Source organism: Enhydra lutris, unplaced genomic scaffold, assembly GCF_002288905.1.
Source record: "Enhydra lutris kenyoni isolate GAN:26980312 unplaced genomic scaffold, ASM228890v2 scaffoldscaffold34, whole genome shotgun sequence".
Classification (NCBI taxonomy): Eukaryota; Metazoa; Chordata; class Mammalia; order Carnivora; family Mustelidae; genus Enhydra; species Enhydra lutris.
Genome location: NW_019154118.1, coordinates 16,274,303 through 16,290,843, shown reverse-complemented (window position 1 = coordinate 16,290,843; position 16,541 = coordinate 16,274,303). Strand labels below are relative to the sequence as shown.

General features: G+C 53.8%; 1 protein-coding gene across 1 annotated transcript in view; it reads right to left on the bottom strand.

The window, feature by feature from the left end:
• The window catches only part of LOC111153828 (DS cell adhesion molecule like 1), a 339,620-nt gene extending 329,936 nt beyond the window's left edge, over window positions 1-9,684 (bottom strand). The window contains exon 1 of the mRNA XM_022513083.1: window positions 9,462-9,684. Coding sequence (XP_022368791.1) covers window positions 9,462-9,684 — 223 coding nt within the window. The remainder of the gene's footprint in view (window positions 1-9,461) is intronic.
• Between the last annotated feature and the right edge of the window lie 6,857 nt (window positions 9,685-16,541).

The window sequence follows — 16,541 nt, the reverse complement described above, 5'->3', positions numbered from 1 at the left end:
GGGGGTGTCCACACCTGCACACAGCAAGTGGGTCCCAGGGCCACAAGGGCAGGGGAAGCAGGCAGGGCTGTGAGTTCCTATCCCAGTCACCACTCTATCCCCTGGGCCTCACGGCTCCCGGCACTTTGCACAGTGGTTCAAGGCCAAGACTCTGGAGCCAGGCTCCCTGGGTTTGAATCCAGGCTCTGTCACTTATAAGCAAGATAACCTCGCCTCTGCGTGCCTTAGTTTCCCCATCCATCAAACAGGGGTGACCTCAAGGATTGTTAGGTTGGATGTGTTCATGTAAAGGACATTTTCTGGAATCTGAGTGCCTAGCAACACGTATGTATTTGTTGCTATTATTAGGAGTATTATCTTAACAGGCAAGCGGTTATTTGTGGAGTAAATATCCCACCGCAAATACTTACCTCTCACCTACCGCACTAGCGACAGCTACTAAAGACAGTTCTCAGACGTCATGATGTATGATCAGCTGGAGGGCTGGTTAAAAATGCAGATCCTTACCTAACAGGTTCACGGAGGGCCTGGAAACTATTTCTGATGCATGTGGTCCTCTGTCTACAAGTCAGAGTAACGCTCCCTAGAGAGAAGAAGATTGGCCACCCCAGACTTCCATATCACCTTTTCCAACAATAGCCGGTTTTCAAGGGCTTGGCGGACGGGGGCCTTAGCACCATGTTAATTAACTTAATTCGGTGATCAAGTTAATAAAATAATAGTGGTGCGATCAATAGCAACAAAACATTGCAATGGCCAAACGCTGCTGCCCCCAGGCCTCACACAGAGTTTTTTTTTTTTATGCAGATCTGGCCTGGTGAGTTTCTAGGGTTAATTTGCCAAGTTCATTACCATGCTGCATTTGCATACAAAGGTTTTCACACAAGATAGATTATTTGTCCTCACTCTGTTTGTATCCCACAGTTGGAAAAACTGGGTCCAGAGGGAATCCACCAATGGGACCTCAGCACAACCGCCCTCAACCGCCCTGTCCGTCTAACACCCGGGTCAGGACCCGGGAGACAGGGTCTTGTTCCTTCATCAAAAACCTGCTTCCCGTGTGTTCACACCTTTGAGACATCCCGAGGCTAGACCCTGGGGAGGAGAAGGGTGAGTCTCCCCAGACGGTGTCAGAGCATTTACAGGCCCTCTGAGTTGGAACTTGCCCCAGGACAAGACTGAGCAGCCCAGACCAAGTCCCATGATTCCCCCAAACCTAGCACACCTGCCCCACCGCTTACCATCACCATTTCTCTGTAACATTATCTTGTGCCAGGCACTGTGAGCAGTCCTTCCCTGGCACTACAGTGCATTTAACCCATACAACCACCTCTAAGGTAGCTACTGCCCAAGACCCCATTTTACAGATAAGGAAACAGGAGGTTAGTTGGTGGAATGAACCTGGGTGTTACATGCAAATGGGGAATCACTCAATTCTACCTCTGAAACTTAAAGGAAGGAAGGAAGGAGAGAAGAAAAGAAAAGCAAACAAGATATTAGGTCAAGTAATCTCAGTGTGTTCACACACTAGCCATAGCTGCATTTCTCAATGAGCACATCACATTCTAGACTCAGACCGTCTCCAGGGTGTGCACACACTATGACGGGGGTTTCTGGTGAAGGAGAGCAGTTTGGGGTATGACATTTCTTATGTACTTGGGATTGTCCCAGCCTTCCAATATCTCATCCCTGGGACACCCTCCCACAGCTGAATGCCAGCAACCCCTACCCTAGTCCTGGAGATGACCAGAAAGTCTCTGTCTGCAAATTCCCCTAGGAAAGCCATCCTATCCCGATGAGTAGGACGGCTCCAAATGCCCAAGTCCTCCACCTTCCCAAAACCCAGAGGGTTTTTTTGGTTTTGTTTTTAACGATTCTCAGCATAAACATAGTTCCTATAACTGGCAACCAGAAACCTGTAAGACCCAGTAAAGATCAGTCGTCCTTCCACCTACAAGGCCCCGCACCACCGGCTCCAGGAGTTATGAGCCAACAGCTGACAACCGAACAGACTCTTTAATCTCCCAGCCCCTGGCCGACAGGCCTGGGAGGGGAAGGGCCCTCACGGCCAGAAGGTCTTTCTAGGGAGGCGGCTCAGACAGCACAGTTGTCCCTAGAGAGTCCTTGATTTAGAATGTTAACGCTTGAGGGATTTAAGAGATTATTTTGTCCAATCTCCTTCATTTACAGATGGGGAGCCTGAGGCCCAGAGGGGCACAGGAATTCACCCCAGGTACACAGCTCGCCAGTCCCCACTCGGTCTCTACTGCTCTTGGAATTCCGGCCACCCCGCCTGTAGAGCCCAGCAACGCAGGAATGGGGGGCTCGTGGGGAAAGGCCAAGACATTAATCGGAAGCAGGAGAGCAAGCAGGGGAGCTGGGTGCCTGCAGAAGTAGTCTCCGTGACAGACATCTGTCTGCAGATGGTCACAGCATTGTCACACGGAAGAGGGCTTCACCGGCATCCCTGTGGCCTAAAAGGCAGAACCAGGGCCCGGGAGCAGAAGGCCCAAGACCCAGACTTCTCTGCGGATTCGGAGGATGACCTCTGTGATAGTCAGAACTGTGTGGCCAGAACAGGCTGCCTTCAGAGGAAGGTGTTTTCTGTGCCCGGAAGCGCCGGAGCAGAGGAATGAGGGGACAGCTTGTGTCCTCAAAGGTGCCTTCCAACCTGGAGGACTTCTGCCCGTGACAGTCATCAGATCTCTCGCTCACACCCCAAAAGCAGGTCCTGAGACCTGAGACCCATAGACCCCATGGCTCAGGGGGGCCATCCCAGAAGCAAAGTGATCACAACCCTGACTAGGCCGCGTTGTCAGGGCCTCGATTCTGGTGCTGGTTGTCACCTCAGATGAGGTCACACAGGTAGGACTCTATGCCTACTGCTCTTCCCACAAGGGACTGGGGATTCCCAGCAGTGAGAATCACCTTTGCAGACTGTGTCCAGAGGACTATGGGATAACCCTCCATCTTTGGACCTGGGGAGCGAGCAGAGGTAGGCGCTTCCCTCCCCCACGGCCCCCTGGGGCCGCAGGGGCAACTACAGGCCAAGTCAACTCCCAAGAGGACAATTGCCAGCCTGTCTGGGCCTCATCTGCTGTTGCCCACATTGCTATACGTGCGGGGCCCAGGAGCAGGGAGACATTCACACACAGCTGGGAGACCTTGGTTGTTCTTGTCTGATGAAGGGACAGTAATTATACCTCACATTTCAGCAAAGGATTTATAAGGCTAGAGGAGTTTTACTGTGGTTTTTACATGTGTGTTCACAGGTTGCCCTGTTTGGTTTACAACGCGTTGTCACACGACACACGATGACAAGCCCCTTATCCTTGCACACACATAATAACAGGTGCCCTGTGGAACAGTCAGGGTGCCGTTATTTTCCCCACTTTACAGATGATGAAATAGAGGTATAGGAACTCTTAGGTAACTTGCTGAAATCAGGCTGAGCTTTGCCATGTAGGCCCACAACCTTCTTTCCAACACAAACACATACATGCACACGCATAATGGATATGCAACCAGCATTTGAATAACCCCGTTCTTAATGAAGATGGTGGTGACCTTGGAAACTGTCACTGAGAGCATCGGGGAGAGCAAGGGCATGGGGGAGGTGGGTCTGAACGGATGAGGGGAGTAGCAGCTGGATGGCAGGGGTGGTACCCAAGGCTAAGGCCGCACAGAGCAAACATCTGTTAAGCAGGCCACACAGGCTGCTGTGCCCCCAAGCCACTCCTGCAGTCGTGGACCCACAGACCACACGCTGACATGGGCAGCCCTCGACCTCTGGGTCTCATGTTGCTTCGCTCTGGCTGACTGGGTCATAAAGGGAGAAGTGGTTCCAGGGACCCCCAAGGTCATGGGCTACCAGGGGCATTCTCTATACACAAAACTACCTGCAAAAAAAGCAAGGCTCATCCCAGCAGAGACACAGAAATCTATCCAGCTACAAGGGATGGGGCTCACCCTGCTTAACCCATTTATACAGGTGTCATGGCATTAAATCCAAGATAGTGCTTATTCTGTCCAACTATGGTAGAGATTTACAACCAAGCCTGGCCTTCGTTTGGCAGGTGCGCAACTAGCCTTTGCCTCCCCCTCATATCCAAGTCTAGAGCCAACCTCTGCCCTCATCTCTTTTCCTCTGGTGGCTTAGCTATAGCCAGGGAGAGGGAGTGTGTTGGGTTCCCCAGCGACACAGCTGTCTCGCTGAGAATGGGTCCTGCAGGTTCCCGGGCGAGGTGGCAGGAGGAAGCAGCAATGTCCCCTGTCCCCGACACCCCACAGTCTTACTGCTGTAAGTCTAAGTCAGTTGGTCTGGCCAAAACTGCAGATGACTGGTTCAACTACTCAGGACAGGACTTGATGATCTATTCGGAGGTAAGGGCAGAGGGAGGAAGGTGGGAGCAGTGCAGGAAAAAAGAAGAGGTCTAGCATTTATTGAGTACCAACTACATTCTCGCTACCTTATGTGTGCTATCGCCCTTAACCCCGATTAATAGCTGGAGAAAGACTCAGAGAGACCCAAAGACACGTACCTAGTAAGTGCGGAGCTGGGATATGAATGGAGGGTTTGCTTTGACTCTGAATTTCCACCACACCAGCGAGCTGCCACCTTTTTTCTCTTTACAACCCCAATATATAAAAGGCTTGGATTGAAAGAACTAGGCATGGAGCGACTTGAAGCTCTGCCTGTTGACTCTCCCCTCTCTACCTCCAGCCCTCCCCCCAGGCTCTACCCATGTCAGGGCCCTCCTGGATCATTAGATATGCAGGGAAAAAAAAAAAAAAGGAAAAAACCTCTGGGAGGCCTTGGAGCCGCACCTGCCAGGGCAGGATTTGCTCCTGCCCCGGAAATGCAGACAAAACCATTCTGGAAGCCACATTCCCACTGCAGGCGTCCCAGCTGGCTCCCTGGGAAGGAAGAGCACTCCAGCTGCCCTGAATGTTTGCTCCCCAAGCAGTACTCCACAACTTCCCTCCGAGACATCCGTGCCGCCTTCCCACTGACTCGGCCTTAGCAATGTTAGGATAAGCACCCCAGGGACCCTACCTCATCTCTCAAAGACCACAACCCCCCTCCAGAGCTGGAAGTCCCATCACACCTCTCCCATCAGTTGCTGCTTCTCCCACTACTGACCACAGCCCCAAGCACCCAGCTTCCTCCACTCTGAGGGTACATGCCCCAGAAATCTAGGGTTGGCCCTGGATCCCCATTGCCCGAGTGCCCCCACTCTTCAACCCTCTTCTTCCTGCAGCACAAGAGGGACAACCCACACCCCAGGCTTGTCTGCCTTAGGGTGTCTCGGCCCATCACCACTCATCTTAGCCCAACAGCAAGCTCCAGGCTGCCTTAGCAGGTGAGCTCAGCCCTGAGCCCCCGTAGGCCTCAAGCTCTGAGGCAGGAGAGAAGCACTACCCAAAACACCAGCCCTTCTTCCTGCTCCTGCCCCACACCCCCATGCCAGGCCAGGAAAAAGTGCCTGAGGAGAGGCTACTAGCACAGAGAGGGCCAGGCTCTTGGCCTGGCTAGGTCAGCATGCAAATCTGTATGCAAATCATATGCAAATCTAGGGCCTGCCCTTGGGTTCCTGGCACTCTGCCATCTCTTGCTGCCTGTGGCTCACCCCATTCAGGCACCTGGGTCCCGGCCAGATCTACCGGGGCAGGGGCTGAGAAAGCACTTTGGGAGCTGGGGGGCTCTGCCTCTTGACTGCTCCAAATGTCTCCAAGAAACACCTCTTCAAGATCATGTGGGAGGTAAAAATCTCTCAGCCTGGTATCCCTACCCCTGAAAAAAAGCTCTCTGAACATCCACCCTCCCCTTTAATTCATCCACAAATAAAATCCACCTTCCCCGGGCTGAGTAGGCGACGGAGCAAGGGACAGAGATGGAGTTCCTGAAGACACGGAGACAGCAAGCGGGGCTTGAGGTCTGCACCCCTCTGTCAAAGGCCAGCGGTCCAAGAGGTACTCTGGGGCAGACTCCCACCCTGCGTCTGGGGGCTCCAAGGCTGTCTGGGGGCTTGTTTAGCAAAGCACTGCTGGGCCAAACGGCCCTTTGCTTGCCCACCTCCTCCCGGTTCCTCAATCTAAGAAAGACAAGCCTCTCCGGCCAGTCTCCCGGGATCTGCTCAACTTAACCACTGCCTTTGGGTCAACCGCTTACTTACTTTTGGTTTCTAATTGAGCTCCCCATTCTGCTGCTGAGATATATTAAAGGCAGCTGACTTCGATGCCCAGAAGCACGAAGCATCTGAGAGGCCTGTCGGGCATGATGGCAATTCCATTTTCCTGCATGTTTTTCCAGCAACCGGGGCCTCTCTGCCCACCCGCCCCCTCCCCGGGCTCACAGGGCCTTCACCTGCTTCCCTGAAGTTGTGTCTGCCGTTGCAAGATTTTCAAAACACCTTCCCCCAGCGTCTCCCCACACACACCCCCCACACACACACTTCCAATTAGACACCGAACAGAGTGTTAGAGATTTTCTTAATGGCTTGACGAAGCCTTTTAATTCGGTCTTCTCAAGAGAGAAGAACCATGAGTCCCCGTCCGAGAGGCTGGGGTGGGAAATGGGGAAAAAAAAAAAAAAAATCAATGCAACCCATTATTTTGGCTTTTAGAAAACGGGAATTTTAGTGCCGGGGAAGCTTGTTCTTTTACACAGTAAAAATGCAAATGCAGGCAACACAGATGCTGGCCCGCTGGATGGAACAACAGAGAGAGCCTCACTGGGGTTCATCTGGCTGCCCGAACCCAGATTTGTTTTGACAATAATGAGACCGCTATTGGAGACTCGATAACCGATTATTAAAACACCTTCCCGGTTCAGTTCTGGGGAATCGGTCTGAGCTCAGGCTTCATCAAAAAAAGGTATTTCGAGAGGAATGGAAATAACAGAAGCTTAAAACACATTCAATAACCGCTTAATTCCATCCAGAGGACGCTCTATCCCATCTTGTTTTCTTCTCTCTCTCTCTGCCTCCTCCCGCTCCTCACAGATGGACGTACAAATTATTGCAAGAGGATATTGTTTTCTGTAACAGGCTCGAACACTCACATTTACATTTTCCTTGGTGCCGTGGGGGTGACTGGCAAGGAGAGAGAAAATACACCAAACCCCATCGTCCCTGCGCTCCCTGCATCCCATCTCTCCCAGCCGCCTCTATCTCGGCCCCCACCGCTGCGCCACCCCAAGCAGAACAGGCCCTGGGGACCAGCCTGGCACCTAAGACCCAATTAAGGCACGAAGGAAAAGAAAGGCCTGTCTGGCGAGTCGCCCTGGCGCCTGACACAGATGCTGGAGCCTCCGAATGGCAGGGCCGCAAAGGCCACCAAGGAGCCAGCTCACCTGACACCTCCAGCCTCCCCTCAGGCCCAGGGCCAGTGGCAACTTCCTTCTCAAGTTGGGAAGGGTTTAGCTCCTCAGCCTGTCCTGTGGCCTTCTGAGCCTTTCTCCACCTGTCCCCCCCCAACCCCCATCTGCTTCCTCCCTATCAAATAGCTGGGGCTTCATTTATTAATGCCAGGCTTCTGGAAGGGGGAGGGCTGCGTCCTTCAGGTACTTGCTAAGGGACAGCCACTCCTGGGGAATGGGCTACTCTGAACGAAGTGGGGGACTGTGGGGAGTGCAGGGTTGAGGACAAAGCTGGGCAAGAGTGTGCAGGAGCTCCATCCTGTGCTTTCTCGCCTGACAAAATGGAAAGGGGGTGGGGGGGCGGAGAGAGAACTAGCGAGAGAGAAAGCTGCCGCTCCTCACCTTATGTATTTTTAATATTAATGTAATTAAAGCTGCGAGCCGAGCCAGCCTGCGGGGGCGGAGGGAGGCAGGAAGAGCCTGGGGAGAGGGAGACTGGGGTTTGGTGGGGGGTAGTTTTGAACGGGAGACAGGCTTCTTGCTCCGCTAAAGTGGGAGGAGAGGGTGCTGAGCAGGGGACAAGGGGTTAACCAACCTAGACCATCCTTGGCCTGTCACCCAGTGGGCCCCATCGGGCCTGAGAAACTCAACTACTTTGTCCACGATTCAGAGGCCACCTCTCGCCCCGCACCCCGATCTCTAGGCAAACCCCAGCAGTATCTTGGCCTTCAGTCTGGCCTTAACCGAGCGGTATTTACAAATAAAATAAGGGTGACCCTCCCCCCCCCACCCCACCCCCAAGCTGGGAGATACTGCAGTCCGCTCTGGCAGGTTGCAGACTCCAGACCCCTGGGGGCCTCCGCAAGGGAAAAAACGAGACCCCTCCTGGACCGCCAACCCTCCGCTGGATTGCCCTTCCCCCATCGCCTAGGGGTCAAGAGCTGGGGCTCAGTCAGGGCCACCGGCGGGGCAAGGGGAGGAAGAAGCCGCCCCCAGGGCGCGAAGGAGAAAAGTTAGAGGGCTGAACAGGTAAAGCTGAGCTGGTACGAGAGCGTGTGTGCTCCGTTGCGCAAGGGCGCGGAGTTCGGCCGCCTCATCTCCCGCCATCTGCGCGCCCCGGGGCACGTCCTCTGCGATAGCCTGGGAGCCCGAAAGCCAGCGACAGCCTGGTCCCGACTCAGTGCCCAGGTGACTCTGGTCGTAAATGTCTGTCCCCTTCCAACCCCCAGTCCCGGCTACCTCGAGGATCAGGTGCGCGGCGCCCCAGCAGCAGGTCTGGACATGCCGGACACCTGGACCCACCCCTAGCAACGCCTTCTCTCCGGAGAAAACGACACGCCTCCCCCCACAAACTGAAGACTGTCCCCATGTCCAGCTGACCCGGCGCGGAAGCGGAGTCTAGCACCTTGGGGCGCTCTGCCCGAGGTGGCCCCGGGGCGGCACAGCCAAGCCGGGGCTAGTGCCCGGGGCAGGGGGCTGAGACGGGGCTGGGGGCAAGGCGACCTCTGGGTCTGGAGAACAAACTTGCCATTTGAGGGACCCCAGCTCTCGGAAGCCCCCGCTCTCCCCGCCCCGCATCCAGCCAAGGCGCGGGTGAGCGCCATGCGGTGCGGCGCAGGGGGTCCGAGGCAGCGGAGGAGCTCAGGGCGGCGGAGGAGGAGTAAGCCTCGGAGTCCGAGGCCCCAATATACGAGGACTCCCGGGAGAACAGTCACGGCCTGAGGACCCCGCCACTCGGAAGGCACCCCGGGGTCCCAGCGCCACCAAGCCGCAGGAAGCGGGCAAGGGGCTGGGGGAGGGGTCCGGGGCAGAGCTGCGGCCCCGCCGGGGGCGGGGAGACGAGGGGTTCCTCCACCACCACCCCTGCGGGCGCGCCCCAAAACGGCAGGCGCGGGTGACCGGCCGAGCGGTCCAGGGCAGACTCTCACCTGACCTCTCTGCGAGTGCCCGCCCCGCCCCCGCTGCGCCCCACCCGGCGCCAGGACCCACCAAGGTCTGTCCCCCGGGCACCTGGAGCCCGCCGGGCACCCCGCCTCGCCGCCCCCCCGCGCGCACCCCGGCTCCGCCGCCCCCGCCGCCCTGCCGCCCGCGCGGGTCTCACCTTTGTGTAAAGAGTCCAGGAGCAGGAGGAAAGTTACCAGCCACATGCCATAAAGAGGCCCTATTCTCCGGGGAGGTGGTCCTGTGGCCGGCCGTGCGGCAGCGCCTCTCCCCCGCTCAGCGCGCTCCCAGCCGCCCGCACTCCGCGCCCCGCTCTTTCTGCTCCTCAGCCCAGCGCTCGGCGGCGGCGGCTCCTCCCTCCTCGGCTCCCTGGCTCCTGTCATCCGCGGGGCTGGGCTAGGCGGCCGCTCTCCCCGCCCCCCCGTGGCACCCCGGGTGCCGAGCGCCAGCGCGAGCCCGGAGCCCAGCCGGCCCCCAGCCCCACGAGCCCAGGGCCAGGGCCAGGGGTCAGGACCATCCGGCCTTGGCTTGGGTTCGCCGTCCAAAAAGCGAGGGGTCCCTGCCACCCGCCGGCTCAGAGCCTGTGGTCGCACACAGACATGTGTCATACATGTGCCAAGAGCCCGCCATGCTCGGGCCAAGGAGGCCCTGTGTCTCTCGGCCGGCTCGGTCAGCTGGGGCCAATGCCTCCTGCCTCTTTCTGACTCAGTTTACTGACTCAGTTTCTGAGTCCCAATGAAATCCAGACCGAGAGTCTTTGGGGACCCCCGGGGCTACTCCCCACCCCAAAGCTCAAAGCTGAGTGCCCTGCCACCCCCCCCCCAGTTCTGCAAGCCTGCCTTCTGGGGAGCCTCAGAGGAGTGGGGCCACCCCCTGCCTGGGACCCAATTGTCTTTAGCCCTTGGCACCTGATGCTGATTTAAACAATTATTTACAATAAACAGTTTAATGACTGCTCTACCTTGGGGGTCTTCCTCCTTTATCTTCACCTAACCGCTTTCTCACCAAGCAGAAATTGGTTTATTCCTTATACCAATCTGCATAAAGTTGGCATGGCATTGAACAGGACTCCAGGGAGGGCATCTCAGTTACAAAATGAGGGCTGAGGACCTGGTGTGTGCCAGGCACCGGGTTTGGCCCCGGTGAACAAAAGCACGGGGGTCAGGTCTGCTGTGACAAAGTTGCTATGGTTAGAAAGCTCCCCTTATGTGGGTAATTCCAGAATAACGGCCCTCCCAGGATCCAGAGAAGGAATCCACAGGAGCCTGGAGAACGGACTAGGAGTCAGGACGGGACCTTTTCTTGTGAAGACTAATGGAGGCAACCTCAGCTGCTCTGGTCATTTGGCTTGGCATGCTTCGACCCATTTCCTTGGGGTGTGCAGGGAGAAGGGGGACGTGGGGGAGCGGGAGAGGTAGAGAGGCTGCTGTTGGCTTCACTTGACAGAGGAAAAAAAATTTACTTCCTCCAAATGTCTTACCTAAGTTCAGACCAAAGAAGGAGGACTCCTCACTCCCAGTTTTGCCAAAATACCTGCAGACATCTTAGCTAAAATATTCATTGAAGTATGCATTTCCTTTTTTTAGTGTTAAAATACACATAACAAATTGACCATTGTAATCATTTTTTGAGTATACGGTTCAGTGGCCTCGGGTACCTTCCCCATGTTGTACCACTCTCTGCTTCCAGTACTCTTTCATCAGGCAGACAGAAACTTTGTATCCACTAAGCTACAAGTTCCCATTCTCCCCTCCCCCAACCCCGTGGTAATCACCAATTTTCTGTCTGAATTTGCCTATATGGGTACCTCACGTAAGTGGAATCATATAATCGTCCTTTTGTGTCTGGCTTATTTCACTTACCATGACGTCTTCAAAGTTCATCCGTATTGTAGCCTGTGCATTTCCTTCCTTTTCCTGGCTGAATAATATTCCATTGCATGCATAGACACCCCTCCCCCCTTCTGATTATCCATTTATTTGTCAACGGACATTAGGATTGTTTCCACCTTATGGCTATGGTGGATAATGCTGCAGTGAACATGGGTGTACAAATACCTCTTTGAGACCCTGCTTTCAACCCTTCTGGGTTTATACCTGATAGTGGAATGGCTGAATCATACGGTCATTGTTTTTTTAACTTTTGGAGGAATTGTCCTGTACGTTCACTTTTTCCATAGCGTGCTTGAAGAATTTAAAGGACTCTCATCTGCAATCACTCTTCGTAAACTTCACACTCTGCTTTGAAGCTTTATCAGCCCCTTTGAAACAGGTGAGAAAAATCGAAGCTTAGCTTGTTCAAGGTCACCCCGTTTGTATCCCAAGCAGGCCTCGAACCCGCATCTCCTGACTCGGGAGCAGACTCCTCCCTGGTGCTCAGCTTCATGACGCTATGTCACCCTTCTGACGTGGACGCTTTTTCACTAGGGATTTCACCCTGTAAACAAAGGCAGAAAACATAGCTGCGGGGGTTGGGGGGGTTAGTGGTAAGACTTCAACAGGTGTTTGAGATGACCCAGCCCCACAACCGAAGCCAGGCAGTGACAGAGCCCAGATGAAAGGGGCTGCCATCTGCTGGAAGGGGACTGGTCCCAAGTGGGCCCAGAGCTGCCCAGAGCAACTTACGCCCCATATGCTGGAAGGAGAGAAGGGGATCCTCCTTTTTCCATTTACCTGAAGAACATCCTATAACCTGGATGTCCCTTCTATGCTGGTTACACCTGCCAGCCTTTAACTGTGTGTAGAGGCCAAGTATTACCTGCAGGCGGAGGCCATTCACTGTGTCCACTCTAGTCTGGCTGTCCCCTAAAAAGGAGGCGTGGCTGCGGGAATGGGGTGGGCAGATGGGGAGCCGGATGCGGTGTTGCTCCCTAGCACCAGGAAGCTTTATAATGTCATGGTTGGAGGTGTGGCTGTGGAGTCAGAGCTGAGTTCCCAGCCCGTGCCCAGCCACGGTTCCCTCACCTGGAAAGCGGGAACTGGCCCCAGCATCTACCTCGGGGAGCTGTTGCAAGGATGGAGTAAGACAAACCCGGCACCCCCCACGTCGTAAGCCCCTATCACTATTGTTCCTGGCTCTGCTCAGCAGTGGGGGAGAGAATCGCTTGACTGGGGAGATGCTGGGATGACAGCCTGTGTCCCACACTGTGACATGGCCAGAGGTCATAGGAACATGGAAGGAAAGCACATTCGAGGCTGGAAGGGTGTGGGGAGACCGCCAGCAAGGGAAGGACCAGTCTCTAGCTTTTGTCCCTTTTTAGCATTTAGGAAGATATCTTTGGGAATGACAGCCTGGCTCAAATGTGTCCAGAAGTCCCATCTTCACTGGACGTGTACCCAGGAACTAGCATGGCAGAGTCAGCAAGAATCCTAGCAAGGGGAGTCCAAGAAAAAAGCGAACCCTGGGGACAGAGAGTGGGCAGCTCGTCTCACCCACGCTCACCTTGAACCCTGGGGTTCTCCTCCCATAGCTGATATTTTGGAAGAGCTATTTTTTTTTATTCTGATAAAAGGGACGACGCCTTCACCATCCCCAATTAAATGGAAGCCCTCACACCCACACACAAATGTATGTATACCGAAGTGAGAACAAACACAGTTGTCCAGGCAAACATTCATGTGTACAGGTAAACGTAAACACTTAACAGCAGGCACACCTGTGCTCAAATACAATTTGAACATAATCCAAGAATTCTGCATTGACATCTATGCCTATGCCTTTAATTTTATTTTTTACAAAAGCCTGAAATGCATGGGACTCATTTCCAGTAAGGACACCCCACCCATTTAAAAACGGTGATTAATTTCAACATTTGTTACATCAGGATACTGGGTGATCACGTGGGTGTGTGTGTGTGTGTGTGTGTGTGTGTTTTTACCAGAGCTAGCTGGAGAAGTGCCCCGTATTGGGCTCCCTGCTCAGCTGCTTCTTCCTCCCCTCTCCCCCCTCCCTCCCTGCTTGTAGTCCCTCTCTCCATGTCTCTCTGTCAAATAAATAAATAAAATCTTAAAAAAAAGTCATATCATTATTTTAGCAAAACCTTCATATGTGCTCCGAAGTTCTTTAACAACTTCATTGTAAATAGGGTTTTTTTAATAAAAGAAATCAATACTGAACCAGGTCAGTGTTAAAAACTTCACTTTGGGGGTTACATAGCTGATTCAGGATTGACCTTCTTAGTATTAATTCACTGACTGGAGGAGAAAAAACAAATAAGGATTCTCACCCCCCCCCTTTTTTTGTAATTGTTTTAATGTTATAGGAAGAGTCCTGGATTATGAATCAGAAATCCTAGGTTCTAATCTCCTCTCCGCCCCCTTAGCCAGTTTGTGGGATTAGTTTACCCTTTCGGGCCTCCGTTTTCTCCCAAATGAGTTGAGCTAGAATGATGACCAAGGTCCCTTCCTAATACCAAAGATGAGGTGAGCACAGATATGCACGTCCCCCAGTCCTACTCTGTGTAGGGAGGTGCGTGCCTGTCCACACACATGTGCAGGCAAAGAAACAGATACACAATTCATACCCAGATACTCAGAAGCAAACACCAAAAAAGTACACAAAATAAAGTTTTTCCTTCACATGCATGCACGTACTTCTAAAATATTTCCATCTTCTTGAGATTCTTGAGACAAATCATTGCAATTCACAAGTAATGAAACCTACATAAGAAGGTAGTATATGTCCTTAAATTACCCAGGCTTTCCTTAAACCCAAATTCTAGGTGCCTATCTAGAGGAATATCTAGGTATGTTACACCACTCACTCTCTCAACATTTTAAATTGTAACATCATAGTTCTAAGCTCACTGGAACAAAGGGCTCAAAGCCCGGAGCCTTCTCCCCCACAGATGGGGTCTCTGGGGTTCCATTGCCCTTGTACAGGTCACTGTCTCTGGTGGGTTGATGGCGAGGGGCTGCAGAAACGCCCAGCAAGGCTGGAGTCCCCCCAAAAAACCACAGCCTCCCTCCTGCTGTTCTCTCTCAGCTCACAACCCCCAGACTAACTGAGAAGCCAACCCAGAGGGGCTCCCTGAAGTCCAGATTCTGAGGAGCTGAAGTTCATGGTCACACTTCTCTCTGGGGGTCGGGGGGGGGGGTGTGGAAGGAAACCAAACTAAGAGAAAATGAAGGAAGAAAATTCTGTGAGTGGGAGCTAACTTTGCTGACTCCCCAAGTTTACCTTACTTTCTTCTGGCCCACGAGACACTCACAAATGTGTTCATCAAACTGTATTTGAGCACCTTCCATCCCGGAAAGTAAGCTGGGCCCTTCACTCCTCCCCTCTCGAGGTTACAATGCCCCTTCTCCACCTGCGTGAGCCTTCTTTTTTTTTTAAAGATTTTATTTATTTGGCAAAGAGAGAGAAAGTGAGAGAGGGAACATAAGCAAAGGGAGTGGGAGAGGGAGAAGCAGGCTTCCTGCTTTCCCGCTGAGCAGGGCACCAGATGCAGGGCTCAAACCCAGGACTCTGGGATCAGGACCTGAGCCTCCTTCTGAAGCAGGGCCTGGCTAGGTCTCGCAGCTCGCCCGGCCGGGCCTAGCCCGGCCCAGCCCACCCTGCCCCTGGCTTGGCTTGTCCCAGCCGCCAGCACGGCCTACAGCTTTCCTCTATTCGTCCCACGCTGTGGCTATTCCTGCGCGTGCCTGACTCGTCTCCTCTTCTAGACACAGGCTCCTGACTCTGGATTTGCCCCTGCAGAGCCCAGCCTGGTGCCTGCTCACTAGGGACACTCAGTAAATGCCGACTGAAAGCCCAGATGAGCTCGTCCTTTCAGAGTTACAGATACCGGAGGACAACCGTCTTGGGTCATGCCTTCCGGAAGTAGGTCCTTCCACTGGAATCAAAGCCTTCAACTTCGCGGTTCTTGTCTTGGAGTTTCCAGCCTGGAAGGGGAGCATGTGGCAGGGCAGCTGAGCCTACAGGACCACAGACACTGATGCCGGTCTCCGCAGACACCTGCCCAGTCGTCGTCGCCATCAAGCTGGGCTTCTGGGATCCAAAAGCTTCAGTTTGCTCTCGTTTCGGATCCTTGCCAGAAAGTAGACAGATTGGCCCAGAACGGTCTTGCTCAATCTACAGAGAGGTCTGTGATGTCCCAGAGGCAGATCTACGCTGAGGCCAACACCACCCAAGCTCCAGGGGCCCACGGGGACGCAGTCACGCGCTCAGGTGGTCAGGCGGTGTTGTAATCTGGTAGAACACTACAGTTTCAGTGTAATCCGTCATGATCGCTCCTTTCTCCCACTCGGACTTTTGTGGATCTCATGTGCGTGTGCGGGCTCTGACTCAGGATCTCCCCAAGTGAGTGAGCGATGGATCCACTGGACTTGGGATTGGTGAGGTACCCTTCCGGGGTCCCCAGGCACCACCATGGAGCCATCCTGGGGTGGAAAATGGCTTGCCCGCGCACTCGCACAGCCCCCGGGGCCACTTGGCTCTGTCATCCCCCAGGGGACAGGGTCCGAGCTGGGTCACAAAACGACCACAGCTAAGATCCTTGCACTAGAGGCACGTGTGCGTGTCCTAAAGGAGCAAAAAGGGCAAAATGATTGGCGGAGCCAGAAGCTAGTCTGTGTAAAATTATGATAAGTAATATTAAAAAAAAAAAAAGCGGTATGGGGGTGTGTCGGGCAGTTAACACCAACATTATTTGCCCCGGTTTTGTGATGTTTGTGGTATTGGTGAGTTGTTTCAAGACTGGTACTCTGTTGCAATTTTTTTTATTGTTCTCAAGAAATAATTGCATTTGTGCCTAATTTTGGGTTCCGTAATCTTGTCCTGTTTTCCTTCAAGAAGTCCTACCGAGTGGTCTAAGCTTCAGGTCCCATGACACTTGAACCCATCCCAGGAGCTCCCCGTGGACCACATGGAGGCAGCGGAGCTGGGCCTAGAACCAGGCTTCCTGGACTCTGGCCTAGAGCTCTTCCCACCAGCATCCTTTGCCTCAGAGACATAAGACGATAATTTGTGTGTTTCTCCAGTGCCATGCACACAGAAGGTACTCAAAAACACGTGGCTCCCCGAGGAGACGGTCCTGCACGGTGAAGGGGAAGTCAAGGCTGGGTCTGGGGCAATGACTTTGACTTGATGAAAGTCCTCTTCCTGGGAAATCCGGCCATTTCACGACAGCCCCGACCTGTCAGTCCACAAAGCAGAGGATCCCAGGGATGGAGGACAGGGATGGAAGGTTTGCTGCCCAAATCCCCTCTATGGCCTCCCTATGGACACTATCCTCCCTGTC